Here is a 12,552-nt window from a genome sequence, read left to right as displayed (position 1 = left end):
CTTTCACTTTGTTCAGTAATATCCTGTACGATATGAGTTATACGATGGTCATGCATTATTAGACTAGTACTACAACTAGAATTGACTCTCTACACATCCCATCACGGTTACCATCTTCTTTCTTTGCTGAGTCGAGGACAGAAAAATCATTTGTTTCGTATTCATCTACTGCTCTCTTCATCTTCTCCCATCACGGCAATACAAGGAGTCATCGAGTCCCATTTCAATTCTTATTCTCATACTTTAAATTAAACCCCCCCCCCCCCCCCATCTCTCTCCATTTCTATGCCAGCGCGCTCGTGACGTTTGAAAACTCGCCCTTTTCCAGCTTCGTCTCCCAGAAGATCGGATTCGTGTCGAGGAAGCCGTGCTTGACCCAGCCCTGCTCCTTGACGTGGTACAGGTTGATGTATCCACCAGAGTACGCATCACGGTGCGTCGCCGCCAGGATACTCCTCTTGCCCAGCTCCAGGGCCTCCTCGTCCGTCAGATCGTACTTGTACTCTGAATCCAACACTCCGTAGGCAAAAGTCTGTCCACTGCCCACGCAGAATAGGTTGCCCGAGAGTCGCGTGCCATCGCTGTCGACGTAGTACAGGGCCGGGCCCTCCTCCTTGGTCACGCCGGCGCACATGGTGCCCATGCTGAGGCCCATGCCCTTGTAGCTGTAGATGAGGTTGGCCAGGATCTTGCTGGCGGCGGCGACGCTGATGCGGCGCTTGTGGCGAAGCTCGTGGAGGCGGCACTGCATGCCCAGCCAGGCCAGCCAGTACTGGCAGTCTGCGGCGCCACCGGCCATGGTTCCCAGCAGCACGCTGTTGATCTCAATCACCTTCTTGACCGTCTGTGAGGCAATCCAGTTGCCGGCCGTGGCTCGCGAATCAGTGGCCACGATGATGCCACCCTGGAAGCGGAAGGCAAGCGTCGTCGTTCCGTGGGCAATCTTGATGGGGCAGTCGGGGTTGGAGCGGTCGTCTGTGGCAGCGCGAAGCCAAGCAGAGGGCTGGAGTAGCACAAGATCAACTTCTGCTCTTCGTTTCTGTATATAAAAGCCATCGCCGAAGCTATGACGAGCAGTAACCAAAACGTACCTGGGCAATAGGCGGCATGGCAAAGTTGAGCGACAAGTGAGCCGCCGGGTTCATCAGCTCATTGCTAAGCTCGTCATCCTCGAGAGGCTCGTTCTGCGCAAATGCCGGCCGGCTGTACTTGGCCACAAGAGAATCCATGGTGCTGTGTCTGCGAAGTGAAGACGATGGCGGTGGTGATGTGTGATGTGTGATGCTTAGAAAAGACCCCTCCAGGCCACAAGTCCAGAGCAAATCAGATCAGATCAGATCAAATCAATGCCCCCAGTTCCGCTGCGAGCAAATTCGAGGATCCTTGCGGGTCGAGGCAGAATTCCAAGTGGGTGCAGCCTGCGGTTGTCGAGCTGGCGATTGTGGTGTTTGGCGGTTCGTGGTTGAGAATTGAAAGGCCAAAAGACGCCCCTCGTTCTGAGTATCTCTAGAGCCTACCAGGTCAGGCAGCTTCCGTATCGCGCGTCACTGCTGTCTTTCGAGCAACACGAGCTTCTGATTGGCCACAACTCGGGCGCGCTGACTAAGTTGCTAGCGGCCACTTCTTGCTGCCTTGTTGCCTGATGACTTACACCAGGGATATATACGAATGGCGTTGGATGCTGCAAAACAAGATGAAAAAAAAAAGAGACACAAAAATCTTAGAGACGCAACTATTGAAGTTATCCAAGAAAATATAATTAAAATAAAATCGCTGTCCCATTTGACCTCGCCGGTCCCACTCTGCCTATATATATATATATACAAATTGAACACACCCCGTACCTTTTCCTCCCATCCATCACCTCAGACTCCAGGCAGATAGGCTATAACAAATAATACAGAGCTGCAATTTCATAAAGAAAAAGAGTCAAGTGCAAACGAGAAGAAGCAAACAAACAATTAGAGCCGATATAGGGAGCGACGATGCGGCCGTAACATTACGTCAGTAGCAGTTCTTCATGCAAATACAATACTCGCTCCCACATGGAGACCCTGGCGAGTCTTGGGAGGAGCTGGAATGACCAAAAAAAAGAAAAGTTTTCGTTATCAAATCGCTCAGGGATTTGGCGTTGGGTCCCGACTCCGCGCCTCACGCTTGCTCAAGAAGCCGCGTCGCGAAAAAGACTTGGGACTGTCAGGGTACTTCTCCTCTGCAGGCTGGAAGGAGCTCTTGACTGTCACTATGCCAGTGCCAACGGTGAGTTCCTTTGGAGCTGCGGCGCCTGTCTCGTCAACAAAGTAGAAATGCTCTCCTAGACCATCATCGCTGCCAAACAAGTGCTCGCCTCTGGCTTCAATCTTGAACTGTGCGTCGGGAGTGCAGCTGAAGCGGAATGTCTCGTCAAAGCTCCACTGACCTGTAGGCGACTTGTAGTGCTTCGTTTTGCCAACAATCTTTTCCCTGGGTGAGATCTGGGTGATGAGGATGTACAAGTCCGTCGACAGAGAATATCCGGAAGCACCAACGACAGTAAACGTCGCTGTTCCGGACGGAGCTCCAATGCCCATGGCGCTGTGCACTGAAGAGCTGCCGAAGCTCCTGGTTCTGTTATGGCCAGAGCCCTCGGGCGTCAGATGAGGGGGGAAATCCCGGGAACTGTCCACGGCACTGGTTGTCGGCCTGGTGCTGGGGTTGGAGTTGCTGGTGCTGATGGGGAAATCACCGCCGTTGGTAATGATGCTTGGCACGGTTGGCACCTCTGTGAGCTCCGACAACGAACCGTTGGGATCATCTCGATCCTTTTTACCCAGAATACCGCGCTTCAAGAACGAGGCACCTCTGCCCACACCGTGGCCTACAACTCCAGCCACCGCGGCGCCTCCCTTGAACGGCACGCCAGCTACTCCAGTAACGATGCGAGAGGTACCACCAAAGGTGCCCTGGAATGTTGACGTTCCTTGCCTGGCTCGAGTGATGTAATCAGGTCGGAAAACCATTCGGAGCTTGATGCTTCCTGACTTGCCGTCCAGGGGGTAGCTTTGTTCCATTGCCTTGAAAGGCTGGAGAGTGTCCAGTCTAATGACGGTGGCACCTAGGAAGTCGGGCTTGTCGGCAAAGTCGTAATCGTAGACGTTACAAACGAAGTTGGCAGACGTCCTCGACGGCACAGAGACCTCAAAGAACTCGTTCCATACTGGCGACAACGTCTTCTTCTGTACCTTGGTCTTGTAGACTTCCAAATCATTCAACTCAAACTTGCAGTAAGGGTCGCTCTTTCCGTTCCTGTCTGCCGATGGCAAGTCTGTGCCGCTCAAGACATCGACACGGAGATTGCCCATGTTGTTGATGCTCTCGCTTGGATCCAGATCCATCTTGAGAGGGATATACTTGAGGCTAACCTTGACCCAGCTGGACTTGCCATCATCGCTCTTGAGCTTCAATGTGGTGGGATTGTTCTACATGTGATGTTAGAATATGTGTCCTCGCATGACGTAGTACTCAGGGCTAAGATGATGATAAATGGGGGAATAGGGATGAAAAATCAATTTGCGTGGGCAAAAGGTACAACGCATTGCTTTGACTTACCAGACATTGCTTCAACGTCTCCAACGTGTTGCCAGACAAGTACGCCAGAGTATCTTCGGCATCATCGCCCTTCTTTCGCGCCTTAATGGTCAAGCGAGAAAAGTCGAGCTCTCTGATGACGCAATCGCCAATCTCATCAAACTTGTGCGACCTTGATGGAACTATTGTAGATGTATAGGAAGGGTAGGCCATGTCGTCAACGAAGATTTCCAATTGACTATCCCTTTCGGGCATCTCGGATTCCAGCAGTCTAAAGATGAGAATGCCACTCTCATATCTGAGCAACTCTTCGGGGCTGAGCCGGATCTTGGGCGGCCCCTTCTTCTCTACCGACATTGATGACCTCATCGATGCCGGTGATATAGGCCGGCCATCCTCTCCTGTGGCAGCGCTCAGCTTAGCCGTATCCACTGATTTCCTGGACACGTCGGCCGATTTCCTAGACACGTCGAGAGATACTTTGGATGTGGATTTAGAGGCGGAGCTGAGTGGTCTGTCAAGAGAGGCTTTGGGTTCCTCGCCATTCTCTTCGGCAGCTTTGGCTTCCTTGGCTTCCTCCGCCGCCTCCTCCTCTTCCTCTTCAGGATCGGCGATGTTGAGACAGGGATAAAATGCAACGGTATAAGTTAGTGTACCCTTGCCAATACCCTTGCCGTGAATGCGAAGCTCACTCTGGAGAACGCGCTTTGTATCATTCACGAGATACTCGCCAACTTCATCTTGCTGAATATAATCTGCTGCAGAAACTTCACACAGTCCGAGGGAGCGATCCCTGCCAACCTTCTCCTCGTCCATAACCTCAAGCGTGAGCCTGTCCCGAGCGGAATGAACTGGAATGTAGAGAACTTCATCCCATTCAGGATTCAGATCATTCTTGAAAGTTACCGTTCGCGCCTTGTCAATACCAGAAAGGAGGACTCGGACATATGGATCCGATTTGCCAAAAGCTTCAAAGTTACGGAGATCATTTGCCTTCTTGAAATGGAGCCGCATGACGCCGATTGGAGTGATGTAGCCGCCGGTGCCGGCCACGCCCGAAATGGCCACTGGCTTCCACTGCGCCGTCATCTTGACGCGGCCAGTTTGAGCGCCTGAAAGGTGATACCATTCTTTGCCTTGTTCCATGCATTCCAGTAGGTCATCGAGCTTGATCTGATACTTTCCGAGGGTCGGGTCAGCGGCAAGGTCCCGGTCATCTTTGATAGTGACGCCAAGCTTGGCCCTCTTGCGATCCGTGATGAGAATTTCCTTGGAACCGTTATCCCAGATGGGGTTGTTGACTCGCTTAAGCTTCTTTGTCTGGTGGATGACTTTACCATTGAGGAACATGACAGCATAGGGATTGAGAAGACCGACAAGACTTTTGGTGCCGTCCAAGTCTTTGGCCTGCTCGACAGTGAAGCGCAGAATACCCTGGTTGGAGACCGGAGGAGGCTCAAGTTTACCGTTTTCGTCTTTCTGGCCTTCAAGGACTGGGAAGAAACGGAAGTCGCAGGAAACGATACCGCGGGATTTGCCGGCTGCGAGAACCGGGATGCGTTCATTTTCGTAAACGTGCAGGTCCTCGATCCTCTCTAGGGGGAAAGAAGCCACGCCCAGTTCCTTGGACTTGCGGATCTCATTTTTATCAAAAACCTGAATGTCTAGAGTGTCGTTGAAAGAAGTAACAATGATATAATGGGTTTCATTCCATCTTGGGTTGGGATTGTCATCGATGGTTTTGGTTCGCGCAAGCTCTTGGCGGCGGTTCAGAGTAAGAACGGCATAAGGATCAATGGTGCCCGAAAAGTTGTCGGTATTCTTGAGGTTGTGTGCTCCGTGGAGTGTCACAACGAGCACACCGATGGCCTGGTCGACGGGTGATCCCGCAAGCATCTTGGCGACTTCGATAGGGAAGACATGAGGAGCATACATCATGGGCGCTAGGTTACCGTGGATCTGCTCCAGGATGAACTTTTCCAGACCCGGAATGAAATTGATATCAAAGCCAAAGTTCTCACCACCGAGGGGCTTGCAAACGTAGTCAATAGTCGGCTTCTCCAAGAAACACATCTCAATCTTCTCGACGTGGGGGAAAGGAATCTGCAGTTTGATGTTGAGTCGCATGATACCCGAGAAGGCCATGTCCTCGACAATGACGTCAAGGCCTTTACTGATCATGGCTTTTCCGACTCGGATTTCCAGTACAACCTTGGGGTTGATCTTATTCTTGATCTGCTTTTTCGTCATGTCGGCAGTGTCATTGGGCGTGAAGCTGAATTTCCAGTCCATTCTAACAATGTCGTCTCCCACGTTGGGGTACGTCTTTACATGCTCCATGCGGGGGGGCTTGGTGCCCAACGTAAAAGTCTTGAGCTTGAGGCTGTCCAGGAAGGCCGGAGTTGCAGAGCTCAGCACCTGGTCGACAGTGTTGACAATGGTCTGGGCGAGGACGGGCTGGTAGATGGGCCAAAACTTGACCATGAAGGAATTGATCCACTCGAGAGATTCATGATCAGCCTCAAGCCTCTTAAGGGCCATCTCTCGGGTAATGTCATCACGAAAGTTCCGGCGCACTCGTCTCAAAGAAGTCCTGTAGTAGGTGCCGCAAATTGCCATGACCATGATTACCCAGCCGAGGCCGCCGCCGAAAACCGCTACAAGCCATGAGGCAATGCAGGCAAAAATGATGACGCCGGTGTTGTGGTACCAATCTGTTTATCCTTGTAAGACGACAATGTTGGTTCTGTTGGGTTGGTGAAACCTACCTCCAAACAGATGATCCGGCAGCTGGCTCTCAACCCATGTAGTGTGATCGAGTAGGCTCTCCGCCTCAAGCGCGCTGTCAACAGGCCAGCCAATCTGGGGAGCCCAGCCCGTTCGCGAGTATGGGACCTCGGCAGCCTCCCCATTGGCTAGAGGCTTGGCTGGTTCATCTTTGCCGGCTTCGAGGACACCTTCCTTTGTCGGTTCTGGGAGTTCTTCATCCGGGCCAGTACCGTCGTCGACATCAGTTGCGATGACCGTCGCCTTGTTCCGTCTAATATGCTGAAGCTCGGGAGGGATAGCCTGGACGAGGATGCGTCGTTAGCATTTGTACAATGTTTGTATGATTTAAGAGAGAAAGATGCATCGTACGGCAGCGACCTGAGAACGCTTTTGCTCTATAGAAGCATTAGGGTCGAAGTTGAAGGCGGGAGCACCAGCATTTCGAGCCTGGTCGACCATGAGTTTTTCAGCATCCTCAGCCGATACCACACTCCGGGGGTCTTGAGCAGCCTCGATGGCCCCCTGCAGCTTGAGTTCGCGCGCCTCATGGGCCGACATGATGGCCAGCTATGAGCGCTGTTGCAGCTCTTGCTCGTGTGCACCAACTAGGCCGTTCAATTGATCTGGTTGCTTTGCGATAACGTCATTCAGAAGTCGCTGATGGAGGGGCAGTGGCCAGATATGTGTCCAAACCAACCGAGCCGGGCCAACGAATGATGAAAGGGGGAGCAGAAAAGGGAAAAAAAGAAACGGCTCTCTATCGATTTTTTATTTTACGGTCAGCACGATTGAGTCAAAGGCCCGCTTGAACTGATCAGGCTATCAAAGGCAAGAAAGAACAAGGCTGGGAGACGTCGGAAACCGAAGCAATGGCCAAAGGGGAAAAGAGGACAGTTAGTTGGTGGCAGAGGATCACCACCTTTTGATTTCTGGACAAAGCCACAGGCTAATGCACGTGTGGCTCGGCAAGACGCGAAAGCTGGAAACGAGAGAAAGAAAAAGACAGTCGAGAGAAGTGGTGCAGTGGGTGGAGCTGACGACAGGTCGATTGTCCGTGGCGCAGAGACGATTATCATCAAAAAGCACAGGTGTGTGCGCCGAGTGGTACTTGTGCCTGTGTACGGACCGCGGCGAGCGCACATGTACTCTGTGTCTAAGCTCAGCGCGGCCGGGGTGCTACAGGACTGCCAGACAGGAGCTACAGTGGAGCTAGGTGCTGAGCTTGGCTGCTGGACCCCACTGCAGCTTCGCTGGCCCTCCCCTGCCCTGCTGAAAGCGTGGCGACGACGTAATTGTTGGTGCTAGCGCGGGCTGGGTAGGGCAGGGAATGATCACTCCCAGCCAGTGCGATTGGCGCCTGCTAAGGGGGCCGCTGCAGTAGCGCCTAGCTTTGGAGGGGTGTCGTGCTGCGGGATGCTCTAGAGCCTGTGGTGGCCCCATCCAGCGGTGGTTAAGCGCTATCTTGGCCGCTACCAGTGGAAATTCGGCAACAGGAGGCCTCGACTATTTCGCGATACTCTGCCGCTCTGCATGCATGTGTGTCTCTGCAACATGAAGACTGCAAGCGCTTATCAGCAATCGAGACTCTCCCAATCCACCGTTGGGTATGGCTGCGTGATGGAACAGTCGTGGTCAGATGGCAGAACGAGTGCAGTGCAGCGCTCCAGCAGCAACGGGGGGTTGAAGAAAAGGAGACGGCATTGATGCCAAGTTGCGTGTAATTTGGCCGTCATCTCAGGCAGCAAAAGTAAAATATGGCAAATACGGACCTGGATACTTAAGATTGGTGCCACCGTTGCAGCAAGCATCTCGCCTGTCATGGCTGCTTGCAGATGGTGGCATTTTTGAAGCCCGGCCGCAATCGTCCGTCTTGTGGAGCGAGAGGGAGAAAAAGGGTGAAATCAATCTCATTTCGGATCGAATTATCCGCGGCCTTACAGCACTAGAACTGCTAAAGTCTTGTTTGTGGAGAACCTCCTTGGCCGCCATCCACAGTCATCTCTTCAATCAAGTAGTAAAATACTTAGTCTAGCCGAGGTCTCGATGTAAGAGTGCGACATGTATCTAGTAGTAGCGGTTGAACGATGATGGGTGAATTGGTTGAGACACCATACGTGTAAGCAGCACAGTCCAACCATTACAGTGTACCGGTAGTAGTGAGTAATAATCGGGTGCAACATATATGCTCTCCAGATGACACAATGCAATAGACCCTTTTACGCTGTGCCCATTTACCTGATAAGCTTCGTAGTACTAATGGATAGGATTCAAATTTCTTGACAGCGGGCGAGGGCAACCCTCCTTAGCTGGCCTTGAATCGGCTTGGATACATGTGCTTTAGCTCTACGTAACTGAGAGACATCAGGCAAATCAAATGCTTCTCCTCATACATGTGAGCACGCCACTTCTATCAAACTTATATCTATAGTAGCAGCCATCAATTAGCTCACGTAAACAGTCATCCAAAACTCCATGCAACCCAAGTTCCAGGCTACATCAAACAAGCAAACAGGGATGCGACATCCGCTCCTCATCACTAAACCACCTTCGTCCCTAGCGTCTCATGCCCCGATCGGTCGGGCTCACGACGCTTGAAGATCACCGTCATCTCGCCCAGAGATCTACACGGAATGAAGTCATGGCTAGAAATCTCTTCTTCAATGGAAGGGAAAAGAAGAATCCCGGATCCTCTTCAGCTGCCCCATACTTTGGAGATAGGCGAACACGAGCAATTTAGATTAACGATCTGGATGTACTCGTATGTGGGAAAAGGCAAGCCGCGCCTTTCTTCAACAAGATAGCGGTGGTACAGGTAATATACAAACACGAGGGCTGGTAGGACGGAGCAACACGTCACCTTAAACAGCCCGTGTAGACTCAGACAGTCAGAAATCCTGCCCCGGACATGGAAGATGCCCTGCTTGCGATTGCGGGGTATATGTATGTCCTACACACACCAAAAGAGCTGGTGCGGCTGTACGAGCAATTAGAATCCTCGTTTCGTGATAGCCATTGGCATAGAGTTCGGAGAGGGCCTGACGTTTGGACGAATAGCATCTCGACAATCTCAGGTGCCAATGCGCAATCATTCCCGCATGTGACATGAAGATTACACTGGGTTCACGATTCACAAATTGCCTACATGCTCATACATTTAATATATGCAAGGGATTGATGTGCGAACTGCTGGCAGGTACATAATTAACTAAGATCTCTCTCTCTCCTTGTTGTATAAGACGATAAATCTTGCACTGCAATAAAAAAGGAAAGAAGAGAGTTCTGTATATTAATTTCAAACGCTACCATACATTTCTTAAACTCGTTAGATTCGTTCCAGCTAGTCCGGGACTGTCAATTGCCAGCGGCGCTGTTGGGCCTGGAGTCGGTTACGCTGTACGAAATAAGTGATATCATCAAAAGGAGGGGATTCCGATATATGCCTGGGCAAACAAGCTACAAAATCTTTCAAATCTGATCCCAAGTGTGCCAAATACTCCAATATGCAAAGGAACGGATCCGTAAAACAACAAAACAATCGGCCGTCCGCCGCCAATCTTCCATCTAATACCCGAATCCGTCGTGTTGATGCACGGGACATCTTCCTGGGTGATTGACAAACCAGGCAGAAATACAAGATCGGTGGAACCGACAAAGGCACTCAAGCCGCGCCATGGGAATACCCACGGTAAACTCCTCTAAGCAAATAGTGCATTCTGCGTCATCAATACAATCCTTTTCAGTGGCGGCATATGTATACATGCCAGTGCGCCTGGGAGGGGGGAGTGGTGCAGTGCCATCCGGTGCCCCACGAGGACTACCATAGGTGCTGTGCGATTGGATACAGCTAGTAATATGCGACTCTCGAAGGGCCTCAAAGTTGGGCAGTTCCCGAGATGGCAGCTCCAAGTGACAGATGGGGCACTCGTCTTCTTCTGCAATCTGTGGAGGTGGGGGTAAAGCACGCTGGCGGGATGATGACCCAGACTCCCCAGTCAAACGGCGTCGATGGATATGATGTTGATTCGGCATGCTAAAAGGAGATGGCCCGGCAGCCATCAGCCGACTAATGGATGCCACTTCGTAGTTGGCGCTGCTGCGCCTACGTGAGGACGAAGACGACGAAGAAGGACCCCCTGCCCTTTGTCCAGATGGATCCTACAGAAGAAAATCATGTTAGAGAAGCCTTCTTTTTCCACAGTGAATCACAAGACATCTCTTGCACTTACCATGGTGATGCTCCTTGTCCTAGAGGTGTAGAACTGGTAAGGGTCATTGCTCTGCCCAGTCGAAAAAACTCCTCCGTATCGATTCACAGGAGGCGGAGCGGGATACCCGCTGCCCAGGCTGGTCCGGGACCTGCGCCGTGCCTCGCGCGGTGACAACGCCGGAGAAGTCGGACTTTGCGGAGGCGCGGTATTGGGGTCAGGGACGCAAGGGTTGCAGAGACGCACTCGCTCGCCCCCGGAGAGTCCATTCAGATCAACATAGCCTGCGCCTGAGCCGTAAAGCAGTGCTGGAGGTAGTGGTACCTCAGAGCCAGGCGCTCGGACTATGAATTGGTGCGGAATGATGATTCGATGAGGGGAGCAAGAGTTGCAAACGACTCTCCCACATTTTCTGCTTGCCTGTTAGTCACGTTTTCTCTACATCTCCCGCCTATTCCATGGCTGGCAAGCATACCTGCAATGATGCTTGCGCACAAAGATACTAAACTGAGTGCGGCAAATAGGGCAGTAGGTCACCTCGGCATCTGGTTGCCATCTGGGGAGAACAACCGACCCTGTGCGCTCGCGCTCTCGTTCGCGCTCAGGCGGAGGCGGACCGAATAGTGTTTGGAGTAGGCTGCTGCCCTCATTCGAATCAGCGCCATACACAGCAGACAGCTGATCCCGTGCAGACATTCTGGGCGAGCTGCTGCCTGACAAATCCGTTGCCGATGCGCTGGCGGTATATGCTCGACTGCCCTGATCGGAAGATTCGCCCCAGATATCGCTACCCAAAGGATCGCCAGATCGCAAGTCGATGCTTCTAGAAGGAACGCGGGTGCGAATCGGTAAGGATGATGTCCTAGCAGGGAGAGCAGCGGTATTCGCTGCTGATGGAGTCCTTGTCGCGCTCTCCTGCTCTCTCTCAGCGGCTAGCCCAGACGATAGGCCCGATAGTGGTGCTGAAGTATCAGAGATCAGAGTTTCGTCTCTCTGCTGTGGCTGGACCGTCGTGCCCTCCTGGTCAGATACTGGATGGTCGTCTATCGAAGTCCTCGGGGAGACGCTATCTTGGCGAGCTTCTGTCGCTTCAGCGGCGCTCTCTCTCGGAAGGCTGGGTTCGCCGGTGTCATCGACAGAAAGCCGCCTCTCAACGAGATGGGAGGGACAGTCAAAGTATCGGCAACATTCTTGGTCGTAAAATTCGGGTGTTCTCCAGCGACAGGAGAAGCCATGGGTATCTGGTTCTTCGTCGCTCGAATATGGTGCGTCGAGTATCGCATCCGCACTGGCACTCGCCTCCCTTGCATCATGATCATGGGGCGCTCGGGCGCTCGGTCCACCCTGCTGGCTGGCCATGCTAGAATATGATTTTAGACGAACAGCGCTTTCAAACAGAAGCAAATGGGTAAATGAAGACAACCGGCGACGCCGGAAATGCCCTGAGAACGAGGGATAAGCCGCGGTGCGGGCGGGAGCTGATGGCTGATATTGACCTCAGGCCCCCCCTCAAGCGCGAGACACTTTGAGCGATGATGCACACGGTACCACGCCTCCCGAGAGGGCTCAAGTCATGGTCAGGCCACAAACCTTCTATGGAAGAGGCAGCCGCGGCGAGGCAGCAAAATCAAGCACAACGACGGGGCATGGAATCACAACAAAGTCGAAACCCCTTTGAGTTGAGGTTTGAGACACGCGATCACTTATCGGCGCAGCGGGCTGAAGCTTATCGAGAGGGTGGCGCCGGCGCTTAGTCAGTCGCTAAGCCCGTGCACCTGACACTGCTCGTGCGATGCTGGTTGGAGCGAGTTTCACAGTTGTAAGTCAATGTGTGGCGGCGACTCGTATAAGTCGCCTGAAGAGCGTCAGGGAGCCCTCATTTTATGATATTGTATTTCGTTGCGCTCTTATGGTAGTGCTAGCATGAGAATGACATAGCGCTTGCGTGTTTTAGCCTTTCTCAATCAAAGCCGGCCCATACGACGATGATTGCCTGCCAGCTGGTGCAAAA

At 52.4% G+C, this 12,552-nt stretch overlaps 3 protein-coding genes across 3 annotated transcripts; all 3 read right to left on the bottom strand.

Annotated features, from left to right (window-relative positions):
- Window positions 1-155: 155 nt before the first annotated feature.
- TRIVIDRAFT_87262 (uncharacterized protein) lies at window positions 156-1,427 on the bottom strand (the record flags this gene model as incomplete). The annotated part of the gene is made up of 2 exons (XM_014094157.1): window positions 156-1,003; window positions 1,092-1,427. 2 exons carry the CDS (start codon window positions 1,227-1,229, stop codon window positions 284-286), a joined length of 858 nt encoding a protein of 285 aa, XP_013949632.1.
- Window positions 1,428-1,737: 310 nt separating this feature from the next.
- TRIVIDRAFT_175080 (uncharacterized protein) lies at window positions 1,738-6,891 on the bottom strand (the record flags this gene model as incomplete). Its single annotated transcript, XM_014094156.1, has 4 exons — window positions 1,738-3,458; window positions 3,589-6,281; window positions 6,336-6,636; window positions 6,706-6,891. The coding sequence occupies 4 exons, from the start codon at window positions 6,793-6,795 to the stop codon at window positions 2,118-2,120; spliced, it is 4,425 nt and encodes a 1,474-aa protein (XP_013949631.1).
- Window positions 6,892-9,596: 2,705 nt separating this feature from the next.
- Window positions 9,597-12,204, bottom strand: TRIVIDRAFT_214807 (uncharacterized protein; the record flags this gene model as incomplete). Its single annotated transcript, XM_014094155.1, has 3 exons — window positions 9,597-10,320; window positions 10,563-10,953; window positions 11,017-12,204. The coding sequence occupies 3 exons, from the start codon at window positions 11,898-11,900 to the stop codon at window positions 9,898-9,900; spliced, it is 1,698 nt and encodes a 565-aa protein (XP_013949630.1).
- Between the last annotated feature and the right edge of the window lie 348 nt (window positions 12,205-12,552).

This window comes from Trichoderma virens (assembly GCF_000170995.1).
Source record: "Trichoderma virens Gv29-8 chromosome Unknown TRIVIscaffold_92, whole genome shotgun sequence".
NCBI classification, from domain to species: Eukaryota; Fungi; Ascomycota; class Sordariomycetes; order Hypocreales; family Hypocreaceae; genus Trichoderma; species Trichoderma virens.
This window is presented reverse-complemented; position numbering and strand designations above follow the sequence as displayed.